Source organism: Callorhinus ursinus, unplaced genomic scaffold (assembly GCF_003265705.2).
Source record: "Callorhinus ursinus isolate GAN/ISIS: 27379988/994484 unplaced genomic scaffold, GSC_fseal_2.0 scaffold4, whole genome shotgun sequence".
Classification (NCBI taxonomy): Eukaryota; Metazoa; Chordata; class Mammalia; order Carnivora; family Otariidae; genus Callorhinus; species Callorhinus ursinus.
In genome coordinates this window covers 54,742,253-54,770,240 of record NW_027397066.1, presented here as the reverse complement: position 1 = coordinate 54,770,240, position 27,988 = coordinate 54,742,253, and the positions used below count along the sequence as shown (strand labels likewise).

Below are 27,988 nucleotides of genomic sequence, written 5' to 3'. Positions count from 1 at the left end.
ATGACAGTCTTCATTGTCGCCACTGTTGTGTTGGTTCTAGCAATAATCATCGGTCTCCTTGTTTATTTTTTGGCATTTGGTAAGAATATATCTCATTGTATTCTTTTGAAAATTTGAAGATTTACTGGATTTATTTCCAAACCTAATATTTTGGAGTGTAATTTTCATTGCAACAATAATTTGTTTAAGTGTATGTAAGCTTTGCATAATGCAGTATTAATTTGCATAAACATATCTACCTTTGGGAAATGATCATCCTTTATAAAAATTAATTCTAGCATTTAAAATTTGAACTGGTTCACATAATATTATCTCTTGAACAAGCAATACATCTTATGTTATTATATGGTTTAATAATATTTAATGTACTGAAAGTAAAAACATTACTTTAGTAATAATTCTGACTTCCAGGTTAACTTATGAGAATATATTACATTCTATCATGATCTAATTAACAGCTTAAATTTATGAATTATCACTAACAGGTAATAATTTTGTCAGAAAACAACTGACGACCACATGACTATGAGAACATGTAATATTAAAAATGGGTTAGAAATACTTGCAAATCATATATACGATAAAGGGTTAATATCAAAAATATAAAAAGAACTCAAATAACTCAATAGCAAAAAGCCAAACAATCCAATTTAAAAATAGGCAGAAGACCTGAATAGACATTTTTTTGAAGAAAGGATACAGATGGCCAATAGGCACATGAAAAGATGCTCAACATCACTCATCATCAGGGAAATACAAATCAAAACCACAATGAGATATCACTTTATACCTGTTGGCAAGGTTAGTATCAAAAAGAAAAAAAAAATAACAAGTATTGGCAAGGATATGGAGAATAGGGTAACCTTGTACACTGTTAGTGAGAGTATAAATTGGTACAGCCACTATGGACAACTGTATGGAAGTTTCTCAAAAAATTAAGAATAGATCTACCAGATGAGTCAGCTAATCTACTTCTGGGTATTTACCTGAAGAAAATAAAAACACTAATTTGAAAAGATATATGCACCCCCAAGTTCACTGCAGCATTATTTACAATAGCCAAAATACAAAAACAACCTAAGTCCATCTATGGACAAATAGATAAAGAAGATATGATATATATGTATATATATCACATATATACACACATATGGAGTATATACAAATATCAAACTATTATGTTATACACCTGAAACTAATATAATGTTATATATCAACTTTACTTCCAAAAAAAAGTTAGAGGGAAGTATTGGCCACAACTATTTCATGTTTAATTCCCAGGAGCTCATCATTATAGGACTTTTTTGCAAGTTATTCCTTCTACTGTGATATTTATACAACTCAAATGAACTAAAGAGAAACTATCCATTTTTGTTCTCCCTTCCAGATCAGAAATTTTACTATTACCAAACCTCCTTCCAGATCCCCAGTATTGAATATAATCCTGACTTTTCAGTTGAACACTCAAAAATGAAAAGAGACCTGAAACAAAAAGTCAATAATGAGGTAAGTCTGTCATCATTCCTACTCTGACAATACTATGGTGAAGAAGAAGGCTAAAATAAAGTTAGGGGTAAGTTGAGAACATATCAAATTGTACCCAGGTTGGGGATGCCAGATAAAATACAGAATTCTCGGTTAAATTTTAATTTGAGATCCTCCTGAAGACATATTTCATTCAACATTTTAAACATGCCTCTACTAAAAATTATTCGTTGTTTATCTGAAATTAAAACTTAACCATATTTTTGTTTGTTAATCCTGGCCACTCTAACCAACAGTATCTCAGGAAAATTGGAAAAATACATTGGGCAAAGAATAATTGCACTGAAGACTGAATAATAGAAGCCCAAGAGAAAGATTAAATAACTCAAATACAAAACGTAAAATTATTTGAGTTATCTGGAAACATAGCTCAATCATTTAGGCATAAACATTACCATGTATCACTTATGAAGCACCTAATGTGTGTCTGACCCTGATACATTTCCCACTAGACAGCTTACACAAAACATTTATTCCTGAAAATATACCACAGAAACATACAGACAAGGTCTTCCACTGAAGACTTCAGTTGTGTATACAGCTTCTACTGAGCCTAGTACTGACCAAAGATGACAGATCATTCTTGCCAGGTTCAGAAATATTTCTTTATCCATTTCCAACCAAAATGAGCTGATGAAATGAGTTAAAGGATGCAACTGAGTGGGGTTGGCATGTCTTTTCAAAAATACATCTGAAGGAAATTTTGATATTGATCAGGGCAAGGTGTATTTTGTTGTAGGAAGCAATATACTGAATTACAGACAGTCTAAGCTTTGAAGTCAGAACATCTAGATTCATATCCAAATTTTACTTCTTGACATTTTATGAGCTTTGGAAAAGCTACTTGAGCCCTAGGGCTTCAACTACAAAATAGGATAATTTCACCTACCTCTCTGAGTTATTCTGAAGACTGGTTTATGTTATGAATAAAAAGTATGAAAAATTATGCCTGAATAAACATTAGCACCTGTTTCCTGTGCTCTCACAGAACTTTCATACACCTTTGTTAATGCGCTTACCACCTTGTTACATCATTATTATTTTGTAGGTCTATGCCTCTCTGACTTCGTGAGGGGCTAAGTCTACTTATTCTTTTATTTCTGGTGCCTGTAACAGTGTCTGCTATATGGGAGGACTATAAAAATACACTTCAAGGAGAAGACTAGTAAATAAATGGCCAACTCCCTAGAACTGGCTCTCTCCTCTAGAGTATAAATAGAGGCAACAGAAAGAAGGAAAGTACTAATTTAGACCAGAGGTTGGCAATTTTTTTTTCTAAGACGCCAGATAATAAGTATTTTCAGCTTTGCAGGCTATGTGGTCTCTGCAACTATTCAAATCTGTCATTGTAGTGCAAAAGCAGCCATAGACAATACATCAACAGATGAGTATGGCTATGGTCCAATAAAACTTCTTTATGGACACTGAAAGTAGAATTTTGTTAAATGTTTAGATGTCACAAAACAGTCTTCTTCTTCTGATTCTTTTCGACTATTAAAAAATGTGAAGACCATTCTTAGATCATGGGCCAGACAAAAACAGTGGCTGTCTAGATTTGCCCTATAGGCTATAATTTGCTGACCCCTGATTTAGATTATAAATCACAGTCCTAGGAAATATTTTCCTAGAAGAAATGATTAAAACCAGTGCATAAAATGAATTTTAGAAACTTCTTATAGAGTTCAATAATCTAAACTTTATATGCTCAATTGCCATGAATAATACATGGTTCACAAAGCTGTGATTTCAAAAGAAACAACAACAAAATGATGAAGTTGGAAGGAAAAATGGAAGGAGGCAGGCAGAAAACTTATAATTATATATAAGATATATAAAGATCATATATAAAATATATATAAATGAATGTAGAAAATCTGGAAGTATACAACCAAAAATGTAAATAGGAAGTTCACTATGCAGTGATTTGGAAATGATTTTAATGCTTTTCATTTTACTTTGCTCTATTGTTTGCTTTTTATAACTTTCTACAATGAACATATATTTGTTTTGTCAAATACATGTACATGTGTATATAAAACTATTTCCTTAAAAAACAAATTTCCCTCCAAATCAAAACCTCAATGAGATACCACCTCACACCAGTCAGAATGGCTAAAATTAACAAGTCAGGAAACGACAGATGTTGGCGGGGTTGCGGAAAAAGGGGAACCCTCCTTGGTGGGAATGCAAGCTGGTGCAACCACTCTGGAAAACAGTATGGAGGTTCCTCAAACAGTTGAAAATAGAGCTACCATACGATCCAGCAATTGCACTACTGGGTATTTACCACAAAGATACAAATGTAGGGATCCAAAGGGGTACGTGCACCTCAATGTTTATAGCAGCAATGTCCACAATAGCCAAACTGTGGAAAGAGCCAAGATGTCCATCGACAGATGAATGGGTAAAGAAGATGTGGTATATATACACAATGGAATATTATGCAGCCATCAAAAGGAATGAGATCTTGCCATTTGCAACAACGTGGATGGAACTGGAGGGTGTTATGCTAAGTGAAATAAGTCAATCAGAGAAACACATGTATCATATGACCTCAATGATATGAGGAATTCTTAATCTCAGGAAACAAACTGAGTGTTGCTGGAGTGGTGGGGGGTGGGAGGGATGGGGTGGCTGGGTGATAGACATTGGGTAGGGTATGTGCTATGGTGAGCGCTGTGAATTGTGCAAGACTGTTGAATCACAGATCTGTACTTCTGAAACAAATAATGCAACATATGTTAAGAAAAAAGAAAAAGAAGAAGATAGCAGGAGGGGAAGAATGAAGGGGAGTAAGTCGGAGGGGGAGACGAACCATGAGAGATGATGGACTCTGAAAAACAAACTGAGGTTTCTAGAGGGGAGAGGGTGGGGGGATGGGTTAGCCTGGTGATGGGTATTAAAGAGGGCACATTCTGTGTGGAGCACTGGGTGTTATGCACAAACAATGAATCATGGAACCCTATATCAAAAACTAATGATGTAATGTATGGTGATTAACATAACAATAAAAAATTTTTAAAAAGCACCACCACTAAAAAAAAAAAAAATTCCCTTCATAATCAGAAGGAAAACACGTGGTCATTCATTTTTTAATAACTATTGATTTTTCAATAAGCATTCTCACCAAACTATGCAATATGACATGGCATTTTACCAGAAAAAAATTGATAAATCAAATTAGTTGAGTGAAATGTATTTGTTCAACACATAACCAGTTTCAATTTTGGCAGCTCTTCTGATTTGTGAAACTAATTATTGAGATTCGGGTTCACTTAAGTTTTGGCATGTGGTCGGTCCTTTTTCAAGAAGTCAACTTGATGAATCAATGGTAAACAGGTTTGTAAAACCACAGATTCTGTAATAAGTTGTGGTTTTGGTAAGAAATAATTTCTTCTAGGATCTTATACTACAGAGAAATTATCCCATAAAGGAAGTCTAAAATGACATACGAATGCCACATATAGTTTTTTTCTTATTCTAAGTTATCATTTCATGTATTTTTCTTGATAAGTATATTCTTTTTAAGGAAGTACCTGATAAATACACATTCTCCTCCTCTCCTCCATTTACTATAGGATCAAAAGATGGCCTAAAAAGTTTCACTAAAGCCTACAGAAATGATCCTTCAATCAGAGCCATGATGATGATAACTAAGCTTGAATGATAATGGCTGATAATTCCATACACATCAAATTTTCAGAGAAATTCTGTCTCAGCACCTCCATCCCCATGTATGGTTTATATTGGCTGCTGAAATATATAGCTTAATTCAACTCTTGATATATATCAGCCATCCTTGATCATGTGACAAGTTCAAATATCAACATCCAATTATAGGGGTGACCTTTATGACAAGAGGATTATGTCCAAATGAGCTTTTTGACAATAGTTGCAAACAAACTTAGAAGTAAATGCTCTTCCTGCAGATTTTATACAGGCATTTTTGTGATATGCTGAAATGTGTGAATTATTTTAAAAAGGTCTATACTGTTGTTTTTTTTCTTTTCTCAGATAGATAAGATATTTCGAAGATCCAGTTTAAATCATCATTACATCAAGTCTCATGTTGTTGACCTCAGGTAATCACAACTAATTATTTTTTATGATGAAAGGAAACTTTGTATTACTTAGTTATTTTTCATTGATTTGTGGACAGGATCTAAAAATCTTAGATTTATCAAGAGCAAAAATATTTTAATATTATTACATTTAATTGTTATTCCTGCTTTACAGAGTACCTATAGGGAGAGAATTTCTCAGCCTGGGTAGTGATACAACATATTCTACTGGTTGTCCTCTTAAAGACTGTTGCATTTAAAGAATCTTACAATCCTTGAATACTCTTCTGTTTTACTTACTTTACACACACATACACAAAGCTGATGGATTTAACAAGTGTTTTTTATGTATTTTGCCAGAAAAAAAAATTATAGAACTCTTAGATACTCAGCTTTCTCTGAATATGATCAAGTTTTACAAGCAGGGGATAATTCCAGTATTAACACCTATATGATACAGGAAGGAGGGAAATCCATGACAATAAAATATATAAAATATTTATGTTGCATTTTCTTGAAGATATAACTAATATTTAAATACTAAAGTATAAAATAATCATAAGTATGGCTATTACTCACTCATTGATTCTGGTGTTTTTCTTTTTCAGGTCAAGTAATGATGGTTTGAAAACAGATGTATTGCTTAAGTTTCAGTTTGTTTCTAACAATGCAAACACGATAAAAAGGCAAGCTGACAACATTTTGCATCAGAAGTTGAAATCAAATGAAAGCTTCTTGAAGATAGATACTTCATTACCTTATCTTAAAGGCAAGAGATCCCATTTTCCTTCCCTTGTTAAAGTTTATCATTTTAACGATCTTCTCATTTACAGAGAAAGCTTTATTTCACCATAAAATGAAACCGCTATTCATTTTTAAGTTTCTCATTTACTTGATAATAAATCTCCACACAATCAACACCAAAGATTATCTTCCTTTGATTAGTATGGAAATAATTATGAAACAGAATTTGTATGATAACGCAAATATAATATTTCTTTTTTTTTAAGAGATCTTGGTGGAGTTGTTTGAATTAATTAAGCATGTATGAGATAAAAACCTACACTCTGTAGTGCCTGGCTCTTTCTGTTGCAATACTCTCTCCAATCAGAATCCAGAATGTAAGAGTGGTATGAGCACAGAAATCATATGTGGGGCGCAAACCTGATTTGGCTCCTGTGAAAGGAGACACGTCATTTTTTTCTGACACTACCATGAGCCTTCCTAAAAGCATGCAGGATAGGATTGGCCCAGGGCATGGAGGAGACAGAAGAAGAAAAATGCGAGACCCTGATGATACCTTCCCTGGCATAAAGGCACAATGTCGTTTGCCACGCAAGCATAAGGAACTAGGTGATAAATATTTGGGGTATGAGATTAAACAAAGCTCATTATAATTCCAAGGTTATTTTTAGCCTTGCATATATTAACTTTGAAGTTGCCATGTTTTACAAGAATTTGTGTAAGCTATGAAATGAGACTCTAAGGCTGACAGGTAATTACAGTTACTAATAAGTTTTCCCTTGGTACTTTTCCCCCCAAAACTGTTCCAGAGGGCTAGAGCAGATATATTATAATATGCTAACAGAAGACAAAATTGCATTATAGGTTTGGTGAAAGTCAAAAAGAAAAAAAAATAGCTTGAAGAACTTGAAGTTTCTGTGAGTAATGCCCAACATTCAGTTCTGTTAATCATGCAGTTAGAACAGAGTAGACTCTGAATCCAATGCACTGTGCTTTAGATAGCAGAAGTAAGACTTTCTGAAGAAAACATTTTGTTGAAGGATGTAGTGGTATGTGCGAAATTTTGATTTTATAAAAATAATAATAATTTAATCTTGAACTCCCATTAAGCTAAATGTTACAAACTTAAACTCCATCATTTCTGGATCTATCTGCCCACCCTGACCCGCACTTTGTGGTGTTAGGGCACTTAGGTCCTTCATAGCGTTGCTGGATCAAGGTGAGGGGTTGGCCCATTCAGGCATCTGCTGGCAAACCATATATCATCAGATCTTCTGTTGCCTATCAGAGCAAGTTACTGTTAAGACATTCCTCATTCCTGTGGAAAGGTCTCCTCAGATTCATCATTCATCCTGAGACTTCTGTGCTTACCAAGGGTATTCAGAAATAAATTTGTATATTTTTTATTTCATCTCTTTCTGCAAAAGACTGATAATTCCTTGAATACAGGAAATACGTTTTCTGTACTTACAGTCATAACCCCAAGATTAGCACAGAACTCAGCACAGTGCAGGAACTTGGTATTTGTAAAATGTTCTGTCTTTAACTCTGTAAACTAACTCATTCTCTTGAAAGTGGGCAGGAAACAAAAGCAATCTTAAATTTAACAAACACCACAGAACACTGAGGAAACTAGAATCATTCCTCTTTCCATATGGAGTTTTAGGACTACACAAAAATACATAAAAATTTTAAAAACAAAACTTGAGTTTCATAGGGTAAGAGTAATCATTTCAGTATATACAGTAAAAAGAAAAATGCATGGAATGCATTCCAGTGGAAAGTCTGCAGGTAGTGGTGGAAAGAACCCTAGACTAGAGCTCAGGGGATCTGTGTCTTAGCAATAACCATAGTAGTGCAGCCTGGGGTAAGTTGCTGAAACTGTCTTAGTTCCTGTTTTGCAAAATGAAAATAGTAGCAACTATGAAACTTATCCTTTGGAAAAACTTAAAAATGCTTTGAAAGTACAAGTATAAACATATTAATGTAATGTATTATTTTATGGACTTTCTCAGATATTTTTAGCAACCCAGATCCTAGGGAGTTGGAGAATTGATAACATGTCTTGAAAAAGGTAGCTGAAAAACTAAAACACACACATGGCTCCAAACCACAAATATTGGGAAGCGTTAGTTGGCTAATATCTTAAGTCTAACACAGAAGAAACAATGCAGAAATGTATTGGGTATAATCTTTCAAAAGCAATTTATACAAGATTATAATAAAGCTCAACGGGAAGCTTTGAGTCTAGCTTTCAGAATTAATAAGTTCAAGTTTGCTAAATAGTTGTCTATGTAGATCTTCTTTTTAAAAATTGCTGAATTTAAAATGCTCATGGATAATTAGGTGAATTTTTTTCTAAAATTTATAGCCTTGTGAACATTCCTTCTCAGAATTCTCTCCAGTGATTCCAAGGGACTAGGGAAGGGAATGGAAGGGAAGGGAAGAGAAGGGAAGGGGAAGGGAAGGGAAGGGAAGGGAAGGGAAGAGAAGAGAAGGGAAGGGAAGGGGAAGGGAAGGGAAGGGAAAGGAAGAGAAGGGAAGGGGAAGGGAAGGGAAGGGAAAGGAAGAGAAGGGAAAGGGAAGGGAAGGGAAGGGAAAGGAAGAGAAGGGAAAGGGAAGGGAAGGGAAGGGAAAGGAAGAGAAGGGAAGGGGAAGGGAAGAGAAGGGAAGGGGAAGGGAAGAGAAGGGAAGGGGAAGGGAAGGGAAGAGAAGGGAAGGGGAAGGGAAGGGAAGAGAAGGGAAGGGGAAGGGAAGGGAAGGGAGGAAGGAAGGAGGAAAGGATGGAGGGCAAGAGGAACGAAGGAAAGAAAAAGGAAAACAATTAGTTAAAAGAACAAATTAGCTAAGATTGTCAGTGTCTCATAAAAATGTGCTTTTAGTCTTTCATTTTACTCTATGACAACCTTTCATGAAATCATTAAGTGATTCTTTTATGATCCCCAAATATGTCTCTATTTCTGTTTCCTTTCATCATTTAAATACAAAAAAATATAAAGAAAAATGCATGGAATTTACTTGTAGGGAAGAAAAATAATTTTCCCTCTAGCCTTTTGAGTTCTTGACTATAATAATAGACCCCTGTAATAAAAGATGGTTAATAAGAAAAAAAGAAACAGAAGTTTATTAACATGTATACATGGGAAATAACTGGAGGGAAATGAGTAACTCAAAGATGTGGCTTAGAATTTAGCATATAGCATCTTTATCAAAGAACAATAGGGGTGCCTGAGTGGCTCAGTCAGTTAAACGTCTGCCTTTGGCCCAGGTCATGATTCCAGGCTCCTGGGATCGAGCCCCACGTCAGGTTCCCTACTGAGCAGGGAGCCCACTTCTCCCTTTCTCTCGACCTGATGCTCCCCCTGCTTGTACTCTCTCTCTCTCTCTCACATCATTGCAAATGGCAATGGCAAAATAAATTTCATGTTTTGATGACTGAGTAGTATTCCATTACATATATATATATGTATATATATAGCATATCTTCTTTATCCATTCATCAGTCAGTGGACATCTGGGCTCTTTCCATAGTTTGGCTGTTGTGGACATTGTTGCTATAAACACTGGAGTGCACATGCCCCTTTGGGTCACTACATTTGTATCTTTGGAGTAAATACCCAGCAGTGCAATTGCTGGGTCACAAGGTAGCTCTATTTTCAACTTTTTGAGGAACCTCCATACTGTTTTCCAGAGTGGCTGGACTAGCCTGCATTCCCACCAACAGTGTCAGAGGGTTCCCCTTTCTCTGCATCCTTACCAACATCTGTCATTTCCTGACTTGTTAATTTTAGCCATTCTGACTGGTGTGAGGTAATATCTCATTGTGGTTTTGATTTGTATTTCCCTGATGATGAGTGATGTGGAACATTTTTTTCATGTGTCTGTTGGCCATTTGGATGTCTTCTTTGGAGAAATATCTGTTCATGTCTTCTGCCCATTTCTTGATTGGATTATTTGTTCTTTGGGTGTTGAGTTTGATAAGTTCTTTATAGATTTTGGATACTAGCCCTTTATCTGATATATCATTTGCAAATACCTTCTCCCATTCTGTTGGTTCTTTTGGCTTTGTCGACTGTTTTCTTTTCTGTGCAAAAGCTTTTTATCTTGATGAAGTCTCAGTAGTTCATCTTTACCTTTGCTTCCCTTGCCTTTGGCGATGTTTCTAGGAAGAAGTTGCTGTGTCTGAGGTCGAAGATGTTGCTACCTGTGTTCTCCTTTAGAATTTTGATGGATCCCTGTCTCACATTTAGGTCTTTCAACAATTTTGAGTCTATTTTTGTGTGTGGTGTAAGGAAATGGCCCAGTTTCATTCTTCTGCATGTGGCTGTCCAATTTCTCAACACCATTTGTTAAAGAGGCTGTCTGTTTTTCCATCGGATATTCTTTCCTGCTTTGTCAAAGATCAGTTGACCATAGGGTTGAGGGTCCATTTCTGGATTCTCTATTCTGTTCCAGTGATCTATGTGTCTGTTTTTGTGCCAGTACCATACTCTCTTGATGATTACGGCTTTATAATATAGCTTGAAGTCTGGAATTGTGATGCCATCACCCTTGGTTTTCTTTTTCAACATTCCTTTGGCTATTCAGGGTCTTTTCTGGTTCTATACAAATTTTAGAATTATTTCTTCCAGGTTTGTGAAAAAAAATGATAGTATTTTGATAGGGGTTGCATTGACTGTATAGATTGTTCTAGGTAGCATAGACATTTTAACAATATTTGTTCTTCCATTCCATAAGGATGGAATGTTTTTTCATTTATTTGTGTCATTTTAATTTCTTTCATGAGTGTTCTATAGTTTTCTGAGTACAGATCCTTTGCTTCTTTGGTTAGGTTTATTCGTAGGTATCTTATGGGCTTGGGTGCAATTGTAAATGGGATCGACTCCTTAATTTCTCTTTTTCTCTCTCATTGTTAGTGTATAGAAATGCAACTGATTTCTGTGCATTGATTTTATATAGGATGCTTGATTTTTAAAAATATATTGAAATAATTATGGATTTACAGGAGGTTGCAAAGTAATTTACAGAGAAATCTTATGCACTTGCATGCTTCCCCCAGCCTTTGGTAATGTTAACATCTTATACAACTATAGCACAACATCACAACCAAGAAATTGGTGTAAATACAGTCCATAGAGCTTATTCAAATTTCACAGTTACATATGAGCTCATTTGTGTGTGTGTGTGTGTATGTGCATGTGTGTGTATGTGTAGGTATAGCTCTGGGCCATTTTATCACATATGTAGCCTTGCATAACTACTACCACAGTCAATATATTCAACTGTACCATATCAAGATTCCCCTGTGTTACCTCTTTATAACTACACCCATCTTCTCTACCTATCCCTAGCCTCTGGCAACCACTAATACATTCTCCATCTCTATAATTATGTTGTTTCATGAATGTCATGTAAATCACACATTTTGTATCCTTTTGAAATTGACCTTTTCCACTCAGCATAATTTCCTTGAGGTTTGTCCATGTTGAAGTGTGTACCAATCATTTGTTCTTTTTCATTGCTGAGTAGTATTCCATGGTATTCCACAGTTTGTTTAACCACTTATCCCTTACATTTGGATAGTTTTAAGATTTTGGCTATTACAATGAAGCTGTTATGAACATTCATATACATGTTCCTATGGGAAAATTAGTCTCTATTTCTCTGGGATATGTCTAAGAGTACAATAGCTGGGTTGATAAAACTATTTTGGATTTTGAAAGGAACTACCAAACTACTTTCCAGAGTAACTGTATATTTTTGCATTCCCATTGGCAATGTATGAGAGACCTAGTTTTTCTGCATCTTTGCCAACACTTGGCGTTATCATTATTTTTCAAGGTGGCCTTCCTGATAGGTGTATAGTGATATCTCATTATGGCTTTAATTTTATTTCCTCCAATAGCTAATAACATCAAACATCCTTTTATGTGTTTGCCATCTATACATCCTCTTTGGCAAAGTACCTGTGCAAGTGTTTTCTAATTGAGCTGATTTTTATTTCTTAAATGTTGAATACTGAGAGGTTTTATATATTCTACATACGAGGCCTTTGTCAGATATGTAATTTGCAAATAATTCCTACTAGTCTGAAATTTGCCTTTTCATCCCATAAACAGAGTCTTTCAGATAGGAAAAGTTTAAATTTGATGAGATTCAACCAATTGAACTCTAATTTTTATGGATCTGTTACTGGTAATAAATCTAATTCTTCTCCTAGTACTGGATCCCTGACAATTATCTCCTATGTTCTTTTATGTAAATTTTATAATTTTACATATTATACTTAGATTTTTTAACATTTAAACTTATTTCTATAAGTTTTATGGTTTCACATTACATTATGTCTTACATTAAAGCCTAAAATCCATTTTGAGCTCATTTTTGTATAAGCTGTGAGGTTTTTTTGTCATTGTTCTTGTTGTTAATATATATTCAATTGCTCCAGCACTGTTTATTGGAAAGGCTGCCTACCTTCCACTGAATTACTTTTGCTCCTTTGTCAAATAGTAATTGGGCATTTTTGTGTGGACCTATTTTTGGGTTCTCCATTCTATTTCATTGATTTATGTGTCCATCCTTCCACCAGCATCATACTCTCTTGATTACTGCTGCTATATAGCAAGCTTAACAATAAGAAGAATGATTCTCCCACTTTATTCTTCTTTATCAAAATTATTTTAAATACTCTAGTTCCTTTCTAAATAAATTTTAGAATAATCTTGTCTATGTCTACAAAAAACAGATTTTGATAGAAATTTTGCTAGATCTATAGATCAATTTGGGGAAAATTGACATCTTTACTATGTTGAGTATTTTTTTTAGGTAAAATTCACATAACATAAAATTAACCATTAACCATTTGAAAGTGTACAATTTGGTGGCATTTAGTTCACAATGTTTTGCAACCATCACCTCTACCTAGTTTCAAGACATTTTTATGACCCCAAAGGAAATCCTATACCAATTAAAAAGGAAATCCCATACCAATTAAATAGTCACTCATTCTCCCTTCAGACCCAGCCCCTGACAACCACTAATTAACTTTCTGTCTCTATGGATTTACCTATGCTAGATGTTTCACATAGATGGGACCATATAATACGTGACATTTGTGTCTGGTTTCTTTCACTTAGCATATTATTTTCAGAGTTCATCCGTGTTTTATGATGTAGCAATACTTCATTATTTTTATGGCTGAATAATATTTTACTTTATAGATATATTACATTTTGTTTACCTAATCATTAGGTGATGGACATTTGTGCTATTTCCATTGTTTGTCTATTGTGAATAGTACTGCTATAAATATTGGTGTATAGTATTGATTTGATTACTGTTGGATAGATACCTAGGAGTGGAATTGCTGGGCAATAGAGGAACTCTATGTTCAACTTGTTAAGGAACTGTAAACTGTTTTCCACAGTAGCTGTATCATTTACGTTCTCACCAGCAACGGATAAGGGTTCTAATGTCTCCCCGTTCTCATCAACACTTGTTATTTTCCAATTTTTTTTTATTGTGACTATGATAGGTTGGTGTGGTGGTGTGATAGGTGCCAAATTTTATCGAATACATTTTCTGTGTCAATTGACATAATCATACAACTTTTTTCTGCAGCCTGTTTATATGGTAGATCACCCTAATTGATTTATAAATATCTAGCTATCCTTATATACCTGGAATAAATCCACTTCTTCACTGTATTATTCTTTATATACATTGTTGGATTCAATTGGTTAAAATTTTCTTGAGAATTTTGCATCTAAATTCATGACAGATATTAGTTCATTTTCTTGTTTATCTAGTTTCAATATCAGGATAATACTGGCCATATCAAATGAATTAGGAAATGCTCTCTTTTCTTATAGTTCGAAAGGATTGAGTAAAAGTGGTGTTCTTTGAATGTTTTGCCAAAATCTCCAGTAAAGCCATCTGGGCCCAAAGTTTTGTTTTGTTTTGTTTTGGTTTGGTTTTTTTTTAAGCTTTTATTACAAATTCAATTTCTTTAATAGTAGGGCTATTCAGGTTATCTATATCATCTTTGCTGAGTTTTGGTAGTTTATGGTTTTCAAGGAATTTGTCCTTCTCTTTAAAATTGTCAAATTTATGAATGTAAACTTGTTCAAAGTATTCCTTACATTTTTTTTCAAGTTTTTGTGTGAACATTCATTTTAAATTCTTCTATGCATATACTCTCAGGTCAGTGTGGTAACCCTATAACTTTTTTTTATTAGTTTCAGAGGTAGAATTTAGTATTCATCAGTCACATATAACACCCAGTACTCATTACATCAGGTGCCCTTCTTAATGCCCATCACACAATTATCCCTTTTGCTCCCCTACCTCCCCTCCAGCAACCTTCAGTTTGTTTCCTAGAGTTCAGTGTCTTTTATGGTTTGCCTCCTTCTCAATTTTCATCATATTTTATTTTCCTTACCTTCCCCTATGTTCATCTGTTTTGTTTCTTACATTCCACTTAAATTCTGACTTATTTCGCTTAGCATAATACCCTCTAGTTCCATCCAAGTCATTGCAAATGGCAAGATTTCATTCTTTTTGATGGCTAATATACCATTGTATATACACGTTACATCTTTACACAGGCTCTTTTGTGATATCCCCTCAATTAATTCCTGATACTGGTGATTTGTATCTTCTCTATTTTTATCTTTGTCAATCTTCCAAAATTTATCAATTCTATTGATTTTTTTCTTACAACCAGTGTTTTTGTCTCATTGATTTTTCTATATTATTTTTCCGTTTTTAATTTTGATTGAAATTTTGATCTTCATTGATTTTTTTTCTTCACTATTTCCTTCCTCTTCCTTACTTTAGGCTTACTTTGCTCTTCTTTTTCTGTTTGTTTATTTGTTTATTTGAATTAGGAACTCAAGAATATTGATTTGAGATCATTTCTCTTTTTTAACATAAGCATTTAGTGCTACAATTTCCCTTTCTGTAATGCTTTATCTGCATCCCATAATACTTGCTATGTTGTACTTTCATATTCACTCAATTCTATGTAATTTTTTTTTAATTTTCTTTGGGAATTCTTCTTGGACCCATGTATTATTTAGTAGTCTGTTGTTTAATTCTCAAGTGTTTAGAGATTTTTCTCCTTACCTTTCTGTTATTGATTTCTAATTTGACACCACTATGAACAGAGAACATATTCTGATTTCAATTCTTTTAAATATGACTCAGGATATGGTCTATTTTAATGAATGTTCCATGGGTGTTTATAATATGCTTTCTGTTATTGTTGGGTGGAGTGTTTTATAAATGTCAATTAGATCTTGTTGATGGTATTCTTTAATTCTATATCCTTACTGACTTTCTGTCTAGTAATTACATCAATTGTTGATATTGGAAGATGTTGAAGTCCCCAGCTATGATTGTGAATTTTTCTCTTCCTTCCTTCAGCTCTCTTAATTATTGCTTGGTGTATTTCGAAGCTCTTTTATTTGTAAACATACATTTAAAATTGTTACATAGTCTTAGTAGATTGATCTTTTTATCATTATGTAATGTCCCTCTATGTACCCAGTAATTTTCTTTTCTCTGAAGCCCAATTTATCTGATATTAATAGAGCCACTACTGCTTTTTTTTAGATTCATATTTGTAAGATCTTTTTCCATTCTTTTACTTTCAATTTAGAAATTTCAGTGTAAAAAGAAAATAGCTGAGTCATGTTTTCCAAATTACACTCTGCCATTCTCTGTCTTTTAATTGATGTATTTAAACCATTCACATATTAAATATTGACATGTTAGAGCTTAAGTCTTTCATTTTAATATTTGCTTTCTTTTGTGCTGTTTCTTGTCCCTCTGTTCCTTTTTTTCTCCCTCCCTCCCTGTGGGTAATATGAACATTTGTTTTAGAGTTCCATTTTGATTTATTTGTAATGTTTTTGAGCTTATCACTATGTATAGCTGTCCTAATGGCTATACTAGATATTAACACACACACACATAATATCACAGCCTACTGGTGTCAAGATTATACCACTTCAAATGAAGTGTAGAAACTTTACTTCCATTTTGGTCTCTTTGCCCTCCCCATTTTTTAGATAAATTTTTCTCTATATATATTTTGCACATCAGATTAATATTTCCTCTCTATATATTCTGCACATCAGATGGTGCTGCATCTTTTGTTTCAACCATAAAATATGTTTAAAGAAACCTATAAGGTGAAAAATAGTCTATTATGTATATTTGTGTTTTTATACATTCTGTCTCTTTCCTTTCTGAAGGTACTAACCTTCTTCTATTATCATTTGCTTTTTGTTTGGAGAGCTTCCTCTAGCCATTATCCAAGAGCAGGTCTTTTAGAAACTAAAATTCTTTTCATTTCCCTTCATCATAGAATACCTTTATTTCTAAATATAGTTTCAATGGATACAGGATTCATGGCTAATAGTTTTTTCTTTCAGAACTTGAAAAGTGCTATGCCACTTCCTTTTGTCCTCCACGGTTTCAGATGAGAAAACTGCTGTTATTTGAATTGGTGTTACTTTATAGGTAATGTATCATTTTTCTGTTTTTGAGAATTTTTTCATTGTGGTTAGTGTTTAGTAACTTAATTATAATGGGTCTTGGTGTGGATTTGAGTTTTTCCTATTTGAGATTTTCTCAGCTTCTTGAATCTATACATCTCTGTCTTTAGCCAAATTTGGGGAGTTTCCAACCATTATTTCCTTGAATACTTTTTCAGTCTCACACTCTTTTTCTTCTCCTTCTGGAACTCTGATAATATTAATGTTAAATCTTTTGTTATTATCCCACAAATCTCAGAGGCTTTGTTAACTTTTATTCGATTTCTTTTCTCTCTGTTCTTCTGAGTAAATGCTATTTAATTTCATTTAAATTTACTGTGAACCTATTCCCCATCTCCACTCTGTTATTAAGCCCATCCAACAGGGTTTTATTATTATTATTATTAATTATATTTTTCAGTCCTGTAATTTTCCTTTTTTTTGAAATAGGCTCCATGCCCAGTGTGGAGCGCAAGATGGGGCTTGAATTCACAACCCTGAGATCAAGACCTGAGCTGAGATCAAGAGTTGGAGCTTAACCAACTAAGCCACCCAGGCGCCCCTTTATTTGGTTTTTATAACTTCTATTCTTTGCTTAGATTTTCTATTTTTTCACTTGTTTCAAGAGAATTTGTAGTTGACTGCTAAATTATTTTTCTGGCATCTGCTTTAAAATCTACATCAGATACTTCCAACATCTTATTCATCTCAGTATTGGCATCAGTTGGTTGTCTTTTCTCATGTAGATTGTGATTTTCCTGGGTTTTGTATTGCAAGTAATTTTTGTATTCTAAACATTTCAGTTATTATGTTAGGAGACTCTTGATTCTATTTAATTCTTTTATTTTAGCAGGTAGTCCACTTATTTAGATTTGGAGTGTAGATTCTCACTTACTTTCACTGTTTCAATAACAATTTAGTTTTCAGAGTCCTTGCAGTACTATTCTAGTCTCCTGGAGCTTCCTCTCAACCCTTGCTGCCAGCAACATGTAGGAGTGGAAAAAGCTTCTCTAGGCTGCCTTGCATCCCTGGGCCATCCCTTGTGGAGGGGTGCAGTGGGCCTGAACCCATTTATGTCACTGCGTATATAAAGGTTGATGTTGTCCCTGTGGGTGTCATTCTACAAGCTGGTACCCTGGTTAGGAAGTGGGGATTGGGAAGGTCAAGGGCTTGTTGCTATCACTACTGCTGGCAAAATGGATAGCCAGCCCTGTGTTGTGAAGCAGGAGGTTTGGGATCCTCACTAGGTCTTTGTTGTGCTTCTTCTTTTCCAGTATTTGGATGGAGAGAACAGACTATTCTTAGGATTTTTTTGTCTATGCTTATTGATGGTTCCAGACTGTAGGCCTTCCTTGGTCTCCAGTCCAGAATATATGTGAGGTGAACATAAAACTAGGAAACGCACCACATTTTCCTTAAAATACTGTAGTCTCTAGCCATTTTGCCTTCCACCTTCCAGCTTTCAGAGTTCTTTTATTATTATCTGCTAGATAATTTTCAAGGTATTTCGTTGTATTTATAGGAGAAGAGCAGAAAAAAGTGAGTCTACACAATCTTGTTCTAGAACTGGAGCTATTTAACTTTTACCCTGCAGGTGGAACATATCTACTATAATGTTTACATATGAGATATAACATCACCATGGAAGTTCATCAATAGTTTCTGCTGATAGAAATGAGCCCAGGCTAAAGTTATCTGTGAGGTAACCATAATTCCACCCCTCTCACTGATCCATAACCTACAGATGGTGACACTAGACTATAATTGACTTTACAGTGAAATGGTTGTAGGACAAGCTTTTTACCTTGATAAGTATTTAAATCATGTCCTTAATGGTTTTACCTCATATTATTGTGAGGATATAGCAGTGCTTGGTATAGTCCCTGGTATACAGGACTCAGTAAATTATTAGTTATCATTACTGTTCACTATTAATTCAGCAATTATTTTTTGAGAACTTATTTGTGCCAGGAACTAAATTACCTGTCCTCATGGAACATTTTAATTGGAATAAAAAAGATAACGGCCCACTAAACAAGCAAATAAACAAAGTAATATCAAGTAATATGAATTTCCATACAGAGAATAAAGAGTAGGAGGCTACTTTGATTTGTCATGGAAAGCCTCTCTCTGAGGAGAGGATTTTTAAGCTAAGATCTGAATGGCAACAAGGAACCAACCATGCAAATGGTCAAGGGAAGAGCTTTTTTGGCAGAAGGGACAACTAGAATAAAGGCTGTAGGAATACCTTGGCACAGTCAAGGAACAGAAAGGCCAGGGTGGGCACTGAGTAGTGGCTGAAAGCAAAAACAGTTCAACATGACAACAAAGACATAAATAGGGACCATGTCATGCAGATCCAGGTAGGAAGTTTGGGGTTATTATAAAGATCAGGGAAGCCACTAGGGAATTGTTACTATTGGCAAAACCTAATTCTAAGGGATTTATTCTAATAAACATAGTAATAAACATAAGCATAGTTCCTGGCAGATGAACACAATGTTCCTCTTTAGAGTCTGAGTGAAAGATTCATTAATTTGCAAGCTTACCAAAACTCTACACTGGTTTTCTTCTTAACAAAAACATGGATCTGGATTGCTTATTATACTATCTGGCTTAAGGAATAATTCATATAATTTTTGGGAATAGTCATTGATCATGCTTTCTTCTGTTTTAGTTTATGATAAAATGACTAACATGTTTTAAGGATTCGTTAGTACACTGGTGGATCTTTATTTCAGTTGGAGCCTCTATGGAGATGTCAGGCATCTAAGATGCTTTGAGTGCTTTTACCATATCACTAATGTATGAAATGAGGACAGAAAGAAATGGTGTCTACCATATAATAATACATACACGAAAGTAGTCCTAGATCCGCTTCTGCTTAACTTGCATTTTAATAAATTGGTATGGCTAAATTAATTAGATGTAGTCATCCTTCATGATAAACAATATCCTTCTCTATGCCAATGGTTTTAAAATCATAAACCAGAATTTTCCTAGAGTCCACAAATAGTCAGAAGAAGGGTTTAATTTATATCCAGGCCTCTCCTTTTTGTAGGATTTTATTTTATTGCCTTTAAATTAAGAAATTCCTGAATAATTCAGTTCATCCTAACCAGAAACATTCATGTCGTGTAGGCATAGTATTTTCAGATTATAATTGTTCCATTGCTGAGCAATCATCTTATTTTTTTCCAGATATGAATGAAACACAAGCAGAGCACATTCTGAACAGCTGTAAGTTTGAGACTATCACTGCAATATTTGCAAATTGAATGCTAAAACTCAAAATACTGCTAGAGATTCTCTATCCCCATGTTTTCTATTTCCCCAAAGTATATAATATCTCTGAATAGATACATGACTTAACTCTCTATCAGGAGAAAATTACTACTAATAATTGGGAATGTCTATATGAGCTCCTTAGAAATAACTTGTTATTCCTCACAGAAAGTTTCACTGACAACTTCTTTTAACAATTCTTTATCATTTTATCATATTTATTTTTATTTGGCTCACTTTGTTAAAGTAGAAAATTTTGCTTAGAATTAAATGACACCCATTAACTTTAATGCATGAACTTTGACACTTAACTTATAGTAGGGTAATGGTTATAATATTAGACAAGTATTTTAAGTGTACAAATGGCATTGTTCTGTAATAAATAGTGTACATTTGACACTCAAAATTGTCAAATATCACTGGAATAAATTGCCATACATAAGAAAATGACCTAGAAAGATATGAAAAAAAAAAACAAACAAATCTTAAGCTGAAGTTGCTTTAAATGTACCAGGGAGGATATTAAATCATTTATTTTTTTTAAGTTAATCCTTTTTCAGTGTGAATAATCACTATTCCTATTATATAATTTCAATTAACTTTTTAAAAGCAAGGCAAATCTATATATGTTTCCATCTTTAACTATGTGCCACACAGGCTGACACATGTTTATAACTCTGGTTATAAATAACCATCCTATAGCTATATTGTGAGCATAGCATAATGTCTAAAGAAGTTGCATCTCTGTGTTATACAACTAAAAATAATGTAATGTTGTGTGTCACCTAAAATAAACAAACAAACAAAATATATAAATAACTACCTTATTTCCTCCGGACAGGTTGTGGAAGAGGGAGGGAGTTTCTGTTCATGGAGAGAATTGCTGAGGGTTACCCTGCAAAAAAAGCTGATTGGCCATGGCAAGCCAGCCTGCAAATGGACAGCATCCATTTCTGTGGAGCTTCTTTGATCAGTGAGGAGTGGCTCCTGACTGCCGCTCACTGCTTTGACATGTAAGTCCTCAGTCTGTAACAAAAGGATCACCAATTTCACTTTCTTTTTTCACCTTCAGTTCCTATAATTCTTTTTCATTCTTTTTTTTTTAAGATTTATTTATTTATTTATTTGAGAGCAAGAGCATGAACAGGGCGAAGGGCAGACTCCCCACTGAGCAGGAGCCTGACATGGGCTCCATCCCAGACCCCAAGACTCCCAGAACCCCAAGATCATGACCTGAGTCAAAGGCACATGCTTAACTGACTGAGCCAGCCAGGCGCCCCTACCTTTTTCATTCTTTTGTGAGCATCTTAGTATCCCACTGGAACGATTTTGAAGCAGGCTTAGGAACAGATGACAGTTACTAAAGAATAGCAGAAAAGTTAGAGAATCTTCATCTCCAACTGAAAATATATTCTGGAGAATATATTTTCCTAACTTTAAGAACAAGCCAACGCTGTCAAAAGTTAAACACACTCAGCAGTTTTCCAATATATCCTAAGATATATTGTAGAATTTTTAAAAAAACTCTGCTAATATAGTATCCCAACCCACAAACTTACATCAGATTATCCCACATGAATATCTTTAGTGCTGAACTTTTTTATCTTTTTTGAAGATTTAACATATGGGATATATGGAGATAATAAAGAGATAATAATAACTCTAGTGAAATTCATATAATTTGGGGAAATATTCTGGGTAAAATGTTAACTAAAAAGAAAGGATGAGAAAACAATATATAAGGTGTGGCCCCAGCATGATACCTTTCACTCTCCTTTTCCCGTCCCTCCCTCTCTTTTTCTCCCTCCATAGTTATACAGACATATATATAACTGAATGCATATGAAAGTATACATGTGTGGATGTGTACATATGTGGGTACATATGTCTAATTTTTATTTATTTATAGTCTCTTCAACAAATCTGTAGTACTTTTATAATCAAAAATAGCAATTACATTTTGTTCCCTTTAGAAAATACAAACTCCCTCTCAAGAGAAGTAATTTAAGCTACCTTAAAATGAGGGCATTTGTATCAGCTAGATGAAGCAAAGCAGTCCTGAAGGGAGAAGCCTCAAATAAGGTGGAAGACCCATCAACTATCGCCTTAAACCATTTGCCCTTCTACCACCCCTATGTCCCATGCTGATTCAGAGTCCTGGGCAACTTTAGATCAGAAATGAATGAACCATAATCCTTTTAAATCTGTGATTCAGTTACAAAAACCCCAAACTCTGGATGGCTAGTTTCGGAACAACTCTCAGTCCTCCACTGATGAGAAGAAAGATACAATCAATTATCATTCATGAAAACTATGCTGCCCATAAGCACGACGATGACATCGCTGTGGTGAAGCTCTCCACCCCCGTCCTATTTTCCAATGATGTGGGCAGAGTCTGTCTCCCAGATGCTACTTTTGAAGTCTTGCCTCATAGTCCAGTGTTTGTCACTGGATGGGGAGCATTAAAAGCTAACGGTGAGTATCTCAGTGAAAAAAAAAAGCTAAGCAAAAAATGCAAACCCATTTTCCATTTGAATGGAGACATAAAATAAGATTCAAAATCACAATATTGAAAATAAGAGATGAAATCAAGATGTCCCATGAAAAATGTCACGAAACAACACATAGAAAAACCTAGATATGGTGACTTATGGAAACTTCGGCTAGAACTATTACACAGCATCTATGTTTAATGCCTTCTTTATGGGCTACTTTGGAAACTAGTTATAACTTTCTTTTCAAAAATTATTCAAACATATTTTTTTTCACATCCCTTCTTTCTGTTGCTGTTTTCATATGCAGAGATTCTGCTATGGCTGCATGAATCTTAAAGTATGTGATTTGTGAACAGTAATAATGATAAACTTCTGTAATGTGTCATTCAACTAAACAAAAACAGCCTTACGCAAACATTTTAAATGGCACGCATGATATGCTAAATATCAAATGGGGCCCCTCTGATCCATGTACTTATGGAGCGGTTTTTGAGCCTCAGGATTTATAAAGTTCACAAGTATAACATTTTACTACATTTAATAACACACAATAAACTGCAAAGACAGACCTTTAGATCCTGTTGTGTCTCCAGTTTCTACCTCTCTTAGGTGAAAATTTACATATAGTTCAATCTGCCTCTGAATTTCTGATTCTTGTTCCACACTCTTGTTAAAAAGTGTAGTAGTCTTGTAGTCTTGGGGCATCTGGGTGGCTCAGTCGTTAAGTGTCTGCCTTCGGCTCAGGTCATAATCTCGGTGTCCTGGGATCAAGCCCTGCATCCGGCTCCCTGCTCAGCAGGGAGCCTGCTTCTCCCTCTCCCACTCCCCCTGCTTGTGTTCCCTCTCTCGCTGTCTCTCTCTCTGTCGAAAAATAAATAAAATCTTTAAAAAAAAAAAACAAAAAAAGTTGTAGTCTTATTTATGCACTTCCTCCAAGTATAGCTTTTATCTGTTGAGTCTTTGTCACTTCATTTTTATAGAAATTTGCTTCCCTTAAATATGTACTTCAAAATTCTGACATTGGGTCCAGCTTGTTATACCGTCATTATAATCTGAGAATTCTTTTCCTCATCTCTGGGGGTTCTGCCTTGTTGTATAGGGAATGGTGATGAGTACAAAGGAGAATCAAATCCTTTGAGATTAGACAGGCCACTTACTGATTGGAGTAGAAATGGATACCATCTACCACTAGGGCAATATCAGTTACACTTCCTCTAGACCCTAATTAAACTTAACATCACCCACTCCCAGAGTAGTAGAGTGTGAGTGATTTGGGACTTCATCATGAATCATTCAATGCCCAATAGTGTGCAGATTACTAAGCCTTGATCTGTTTACTCTAACAAGATACATACTTTTCAGGAATAACATTATGAATTTATAAGACATCAGTCAAAAGTTAAGTATTAAATATTTGATTATGGTTTTCTCTGCACTTTCAAACTGAGACAAAGACTAAAGTTTTCTACTCCTACCTGCCAAAATTTATCCAGTTATGTCTAATCAGAAATCTTGAAACCAGGCAGCTTATAAAATGGAAACTTCTTTTTAGTCTGGATAATTTCTTCCTTGAATAGTTGATAATGTAAAATAGCTTATTATATTGTTAAGCACTTGAATTGACTTTTTAAAAGTTGAGATTAAAGAATGTAATTTAAAATTTAAAACCTAGCATCCTAGACCAATTAACATAAAATAAAACATAAATGTAGGCACACAGAAATTATAAGTAGTTGAAATACAGTTGATTAAAAGCCTAGGAATATCTATACATTTTAAATGTCACTTAGAACAAAAGAGATAGTACTGAATACTGCTGAAGCAGCTACACAAATAGTTTAGATTATTCTAAAAATTTGTATAAAGAACAGATGGTGAACAGACTCTTTCCCTGGGAGTATTTCAAGGAGAATCAGAAATGAAGAGACAATGGTCATATAATAACCCTCTCATGCTTAAAAATGGTGAAGAAATTCACTAGACCTTAGATAACTTTAATGACTGTAAAGGATTTAGGCTTAATTTCTCAGCAAGATGGTCAATCCTAGGTAAGTGAATTTCCTAGTGTTAATATAGAGGATTAGATTTATTTATACTTAGTGACAAAATCCCTAGAAACCTAGATCTTCTCTTATAAAAGCTCTAGCACTCACCAGCCATCATTAACATTGAAGTGCATCTTTGTACCTGGAGGGTTTTAAATATGTAATCCTGAACTCTACAGTTCACTCCAATAGCTTCCATTGACTGAAATCTGAATATGGAACAAAGCACTATCACAACTGATTACATTAATGATTTTCTAACCCTCACAATAAACATGTGAGATAGGTATCATTTTCTCATTTTACAGGTGAGTAAAATGATGGTTAGTAAGATTAAACAACTTGCACAAGGCTAAATAGCACATAAATTGTGCAGTGTTCAAACTCATATGTGCTAAGCCTTTAGCACAGAATTACCCCAACTAGTTGATCAAACTGACAGCCCTGCCCTCCTTCCTTGTCTCAATTGTCTTTGAACCAGTTGTAAACAGAGCACCCATCTTTATGTGAAGGACTAATATAGTCTTTAAAATAAAAGCTGTTACACTTGGTGTTATATGCAACTAATGAATCCATTGAACACTACACTAAAAACTAATGATGTACTATATATTGGTTAACTGAATTTAAATTTAAAAAAAGAAAAAATAAAATAAAAGCTGTTAAATGGTAATGAGGAGAACACATGACTAAAACTGTACAATACACAATGAAATAGTACTTTTCATATAACAAAACAATAAATGGGTGGGTCATTTAAAACATGATCTATTTCTTTTCTTGGTATTTGTTACTTACCCTGGAATTAGTTTTGGATAGCCATTTAAGATCAAAGTAGACATGGTCTTTCTGATGAAGCAATAGCATTCCATTTATTCAACATTAAAATTACCTTCTAATAGTACAACCTTGTTCTATACTGCTTTTCTTAAAGGATTATCAATTCCCAGTATAGCTGTGTCCTTTTTAGAGTGATGTGGCAGATTTCCAGGTAAGTTAAGGTGAACTATTACAAATTATCCAAGGTGGTGAGAAATGCCTTGGGTTTAAATCTAATGTTATTCCCCATTTAGCTATGTGATCATAGCAAGACTCATAACTGGGTAAGCTTTGGTTTTCCCATCTGAAAAAGAGAATATTCATATCTTTGTTGGTTATTGCAAGGATTAAGTAAGATAGTGGAAGTAAATGTGACAAGAATGGTACCTAGCACATAGAAGACATATAAAAAATAGAATTTGAACCTGAGCAGAGTCATAAGCACAGAGTCAACTTCAAGATACATGTTTTATCACTGATCCATCCTTTGTAAGATACAACACTTAACTATTATAAGCAGCAATGTGAAAATTCTTCATCTATTAATTTTTTTTCTTTTTTAGGTCCCTTTCCCAATACTCTGCGACAAGTTGAAGTAGAGATCATAAGTAATGATATATGTAATCAAGTTAATGTATATGGTGGTGCCGTATCATCAGGAATGATATGTGCTGGATTTTTAACGGGAAAACTAGATGCTTGTGAGGTAAGAATAGACTCAAATCCACAAAAATGAATTTGTTGAATAAGGGTGGCCGTACTGACCATAGACCAGTGTCATTTCATATGACTCCATAAAATTAAGTTGTGGAGGAGAGAAGAGAGTGTAAAAAGGGGGAATGGGAGAACTATAAGAAATACTCCTCATTTAACACCCTCATATTATCCAGAACCTTTTGTAAAAAAATGACCATCAGTTGCAAATTAGAACTTTAATTAGAGAAAAAAAAACTGGAAGCAGATAGTAGAAACCAAGCCAGAAAGCCACACAATCATTGCTTCAAGTCACAATGATAGCCAATTAGGTATCTAGTCCCTACTAGGCACTATGGAATGATGTCTTCAGATACCTCCATGGACAACAGAGCATCATCCTACCAGTGCTTAACACTTTGACCTTTAGCAGTATACATTCAGATAGAATTACACTATTAAGAAAAAATATATTTATCTACACTAGTTCATATTAAAGCGTTACCTCACAAATTATATCTAAAAACTAATTAAATATATAGCATTTCCCCAAACCATACAAAACTTTAAGTGTTAAGCATTTAAGGAGAATACCAGTTTTAAAGTCAGGCCACTTAAAAGGCTAAAATTAAGTAATTAAAATAATAAAGACTTTGACATGGGTCCAACAGTTTAGCAATTCTTAAAGGATTAGGAAGCATTTGAGAATTTGACACATACACCTGCTTTTCCTAAATATGAAGGTGGCACTACTGATATGCCATTGGATGTTTGTAATGTGATATAATAAACATTCATTCACTTATTCATTCAGGGTTTTTGGTTTTGGGGGTTTTTTTGTTTGTTTTTTGTTTTTTGGGTTTTTTTTGTAAATTGCAAGGTAATATGGCAATTACTAAAGGAAATATAAATAAAAAAAAACAACCTACACTGAATGCATATGAATTTACAATCTAATAAAAAAGTCCTCAAGATTCATACACTTCAAACCAGTTCATGAGGTCTAGGGATTAAATCTTGATTTGGAAATAAAAGCCTGTCTGTAATAAATAATGCACATTTGCCTGGAGTGTCCTTCACATTATATTTCTCATCTTAAACCTATTACTACACAACAATATAACATCCAGGACAGTTTCCTATCAACTGGTGTGAATGGAACAAGATGCAATTCAAATTCAAAGCAAGTGATTATATCTAGCTAACAGGACAGGCTTCATGGAGGTGACATATAGTTGAGCCTTGAGGTCATCAATCATGTAAGAATTGTATGCCTGGACTTAGGTTCAGTTTGTGCTTCCTATTTAGATAGAGCAAAACTAAAAACTACACAAGATAAAACTGAAACTTTAGCTTTATTCACACTGCCTTCCAAATGAAGACATTAACACAGATAAGCAGAAGTAGTAAAATAAAAACAGAGATAATAAGTAATAAACTCTACTGTTACATTAATACTAATGGGAAGTAAAAATAGAACTCATTTTACATACCTTGATTTAAAATATTAATTTAGTAGGCATTCACATGCTCATTAACTTGCTTTTTTGACTTCCCTTCATTTATTTTATTGACAATGTACATTTCTTCTTCTCCAGGGTGATTCTGGAGGACCTCTGGTTATAGCACGTGATAGAAAAATCTGGTATCTTATTGGAATAGTAAGCTGGGGAATAGACTGTGGAAAAAAAAACAAGCCTGGAATTTACACCAAAGTGACTCGTTATCGGGACTGGATTAAATCTAAAACCAACATCTGA

At 34.3% G+C, this 27,988-nt stretch overlaps 1 protein-coding gene across 1 annotated transcript; it reads left to right on the top strand.

The window, feature by feature from the left end:
- On the top strand, positions 1–27,988 carry LOC112835496 (transmembrane protease serine 11G-like). The gene is made up of 9 exons (XM_025886976.1): positions 1–79; positions 1,388–1,506; positions 5,560–5,627; positions 6,215–6,375; positions 20,093–20,131; positions 21,018–21,189; positions 22,392–22,651; positions 26,099–26,241; positions 27,827–27,988. The coding sequence occupies exons 1-9, from the start codon at positions 1–3 to the stop codon at positions 27,986–27,988; spliced, it is 1,203 nt and encodes a 400-aa protein (XP_025742761.1).

What these genes read in the sequence shown, in the direction of transcription:
- LOC112835496 (XM_025886976.1), top strand. Translation starts at nt 1, where the DNA reads ATGACAGTCTTCATTGTCGCCACTGTTGTGTTGGTTCTAGCAATAATC. An exon ending in TGTTTATTTTTTGGCATTTG is followed by an intron (nt 80 to 1,387) that starts GTAAGAATATAT and finishes TCTCCCTTCCAG; the next exon opens with ATCAGAAATTTTACTATTAC. An exon ending in AGAGCACATTCTGAACAGCT is followed by an intron (nt 20,132 to 21,017) that starts GTAAGTTTGAGA and finishes TCCTCCGGACAG; the next exon opens with GTTGTGGAAGAGGGAGGGAG.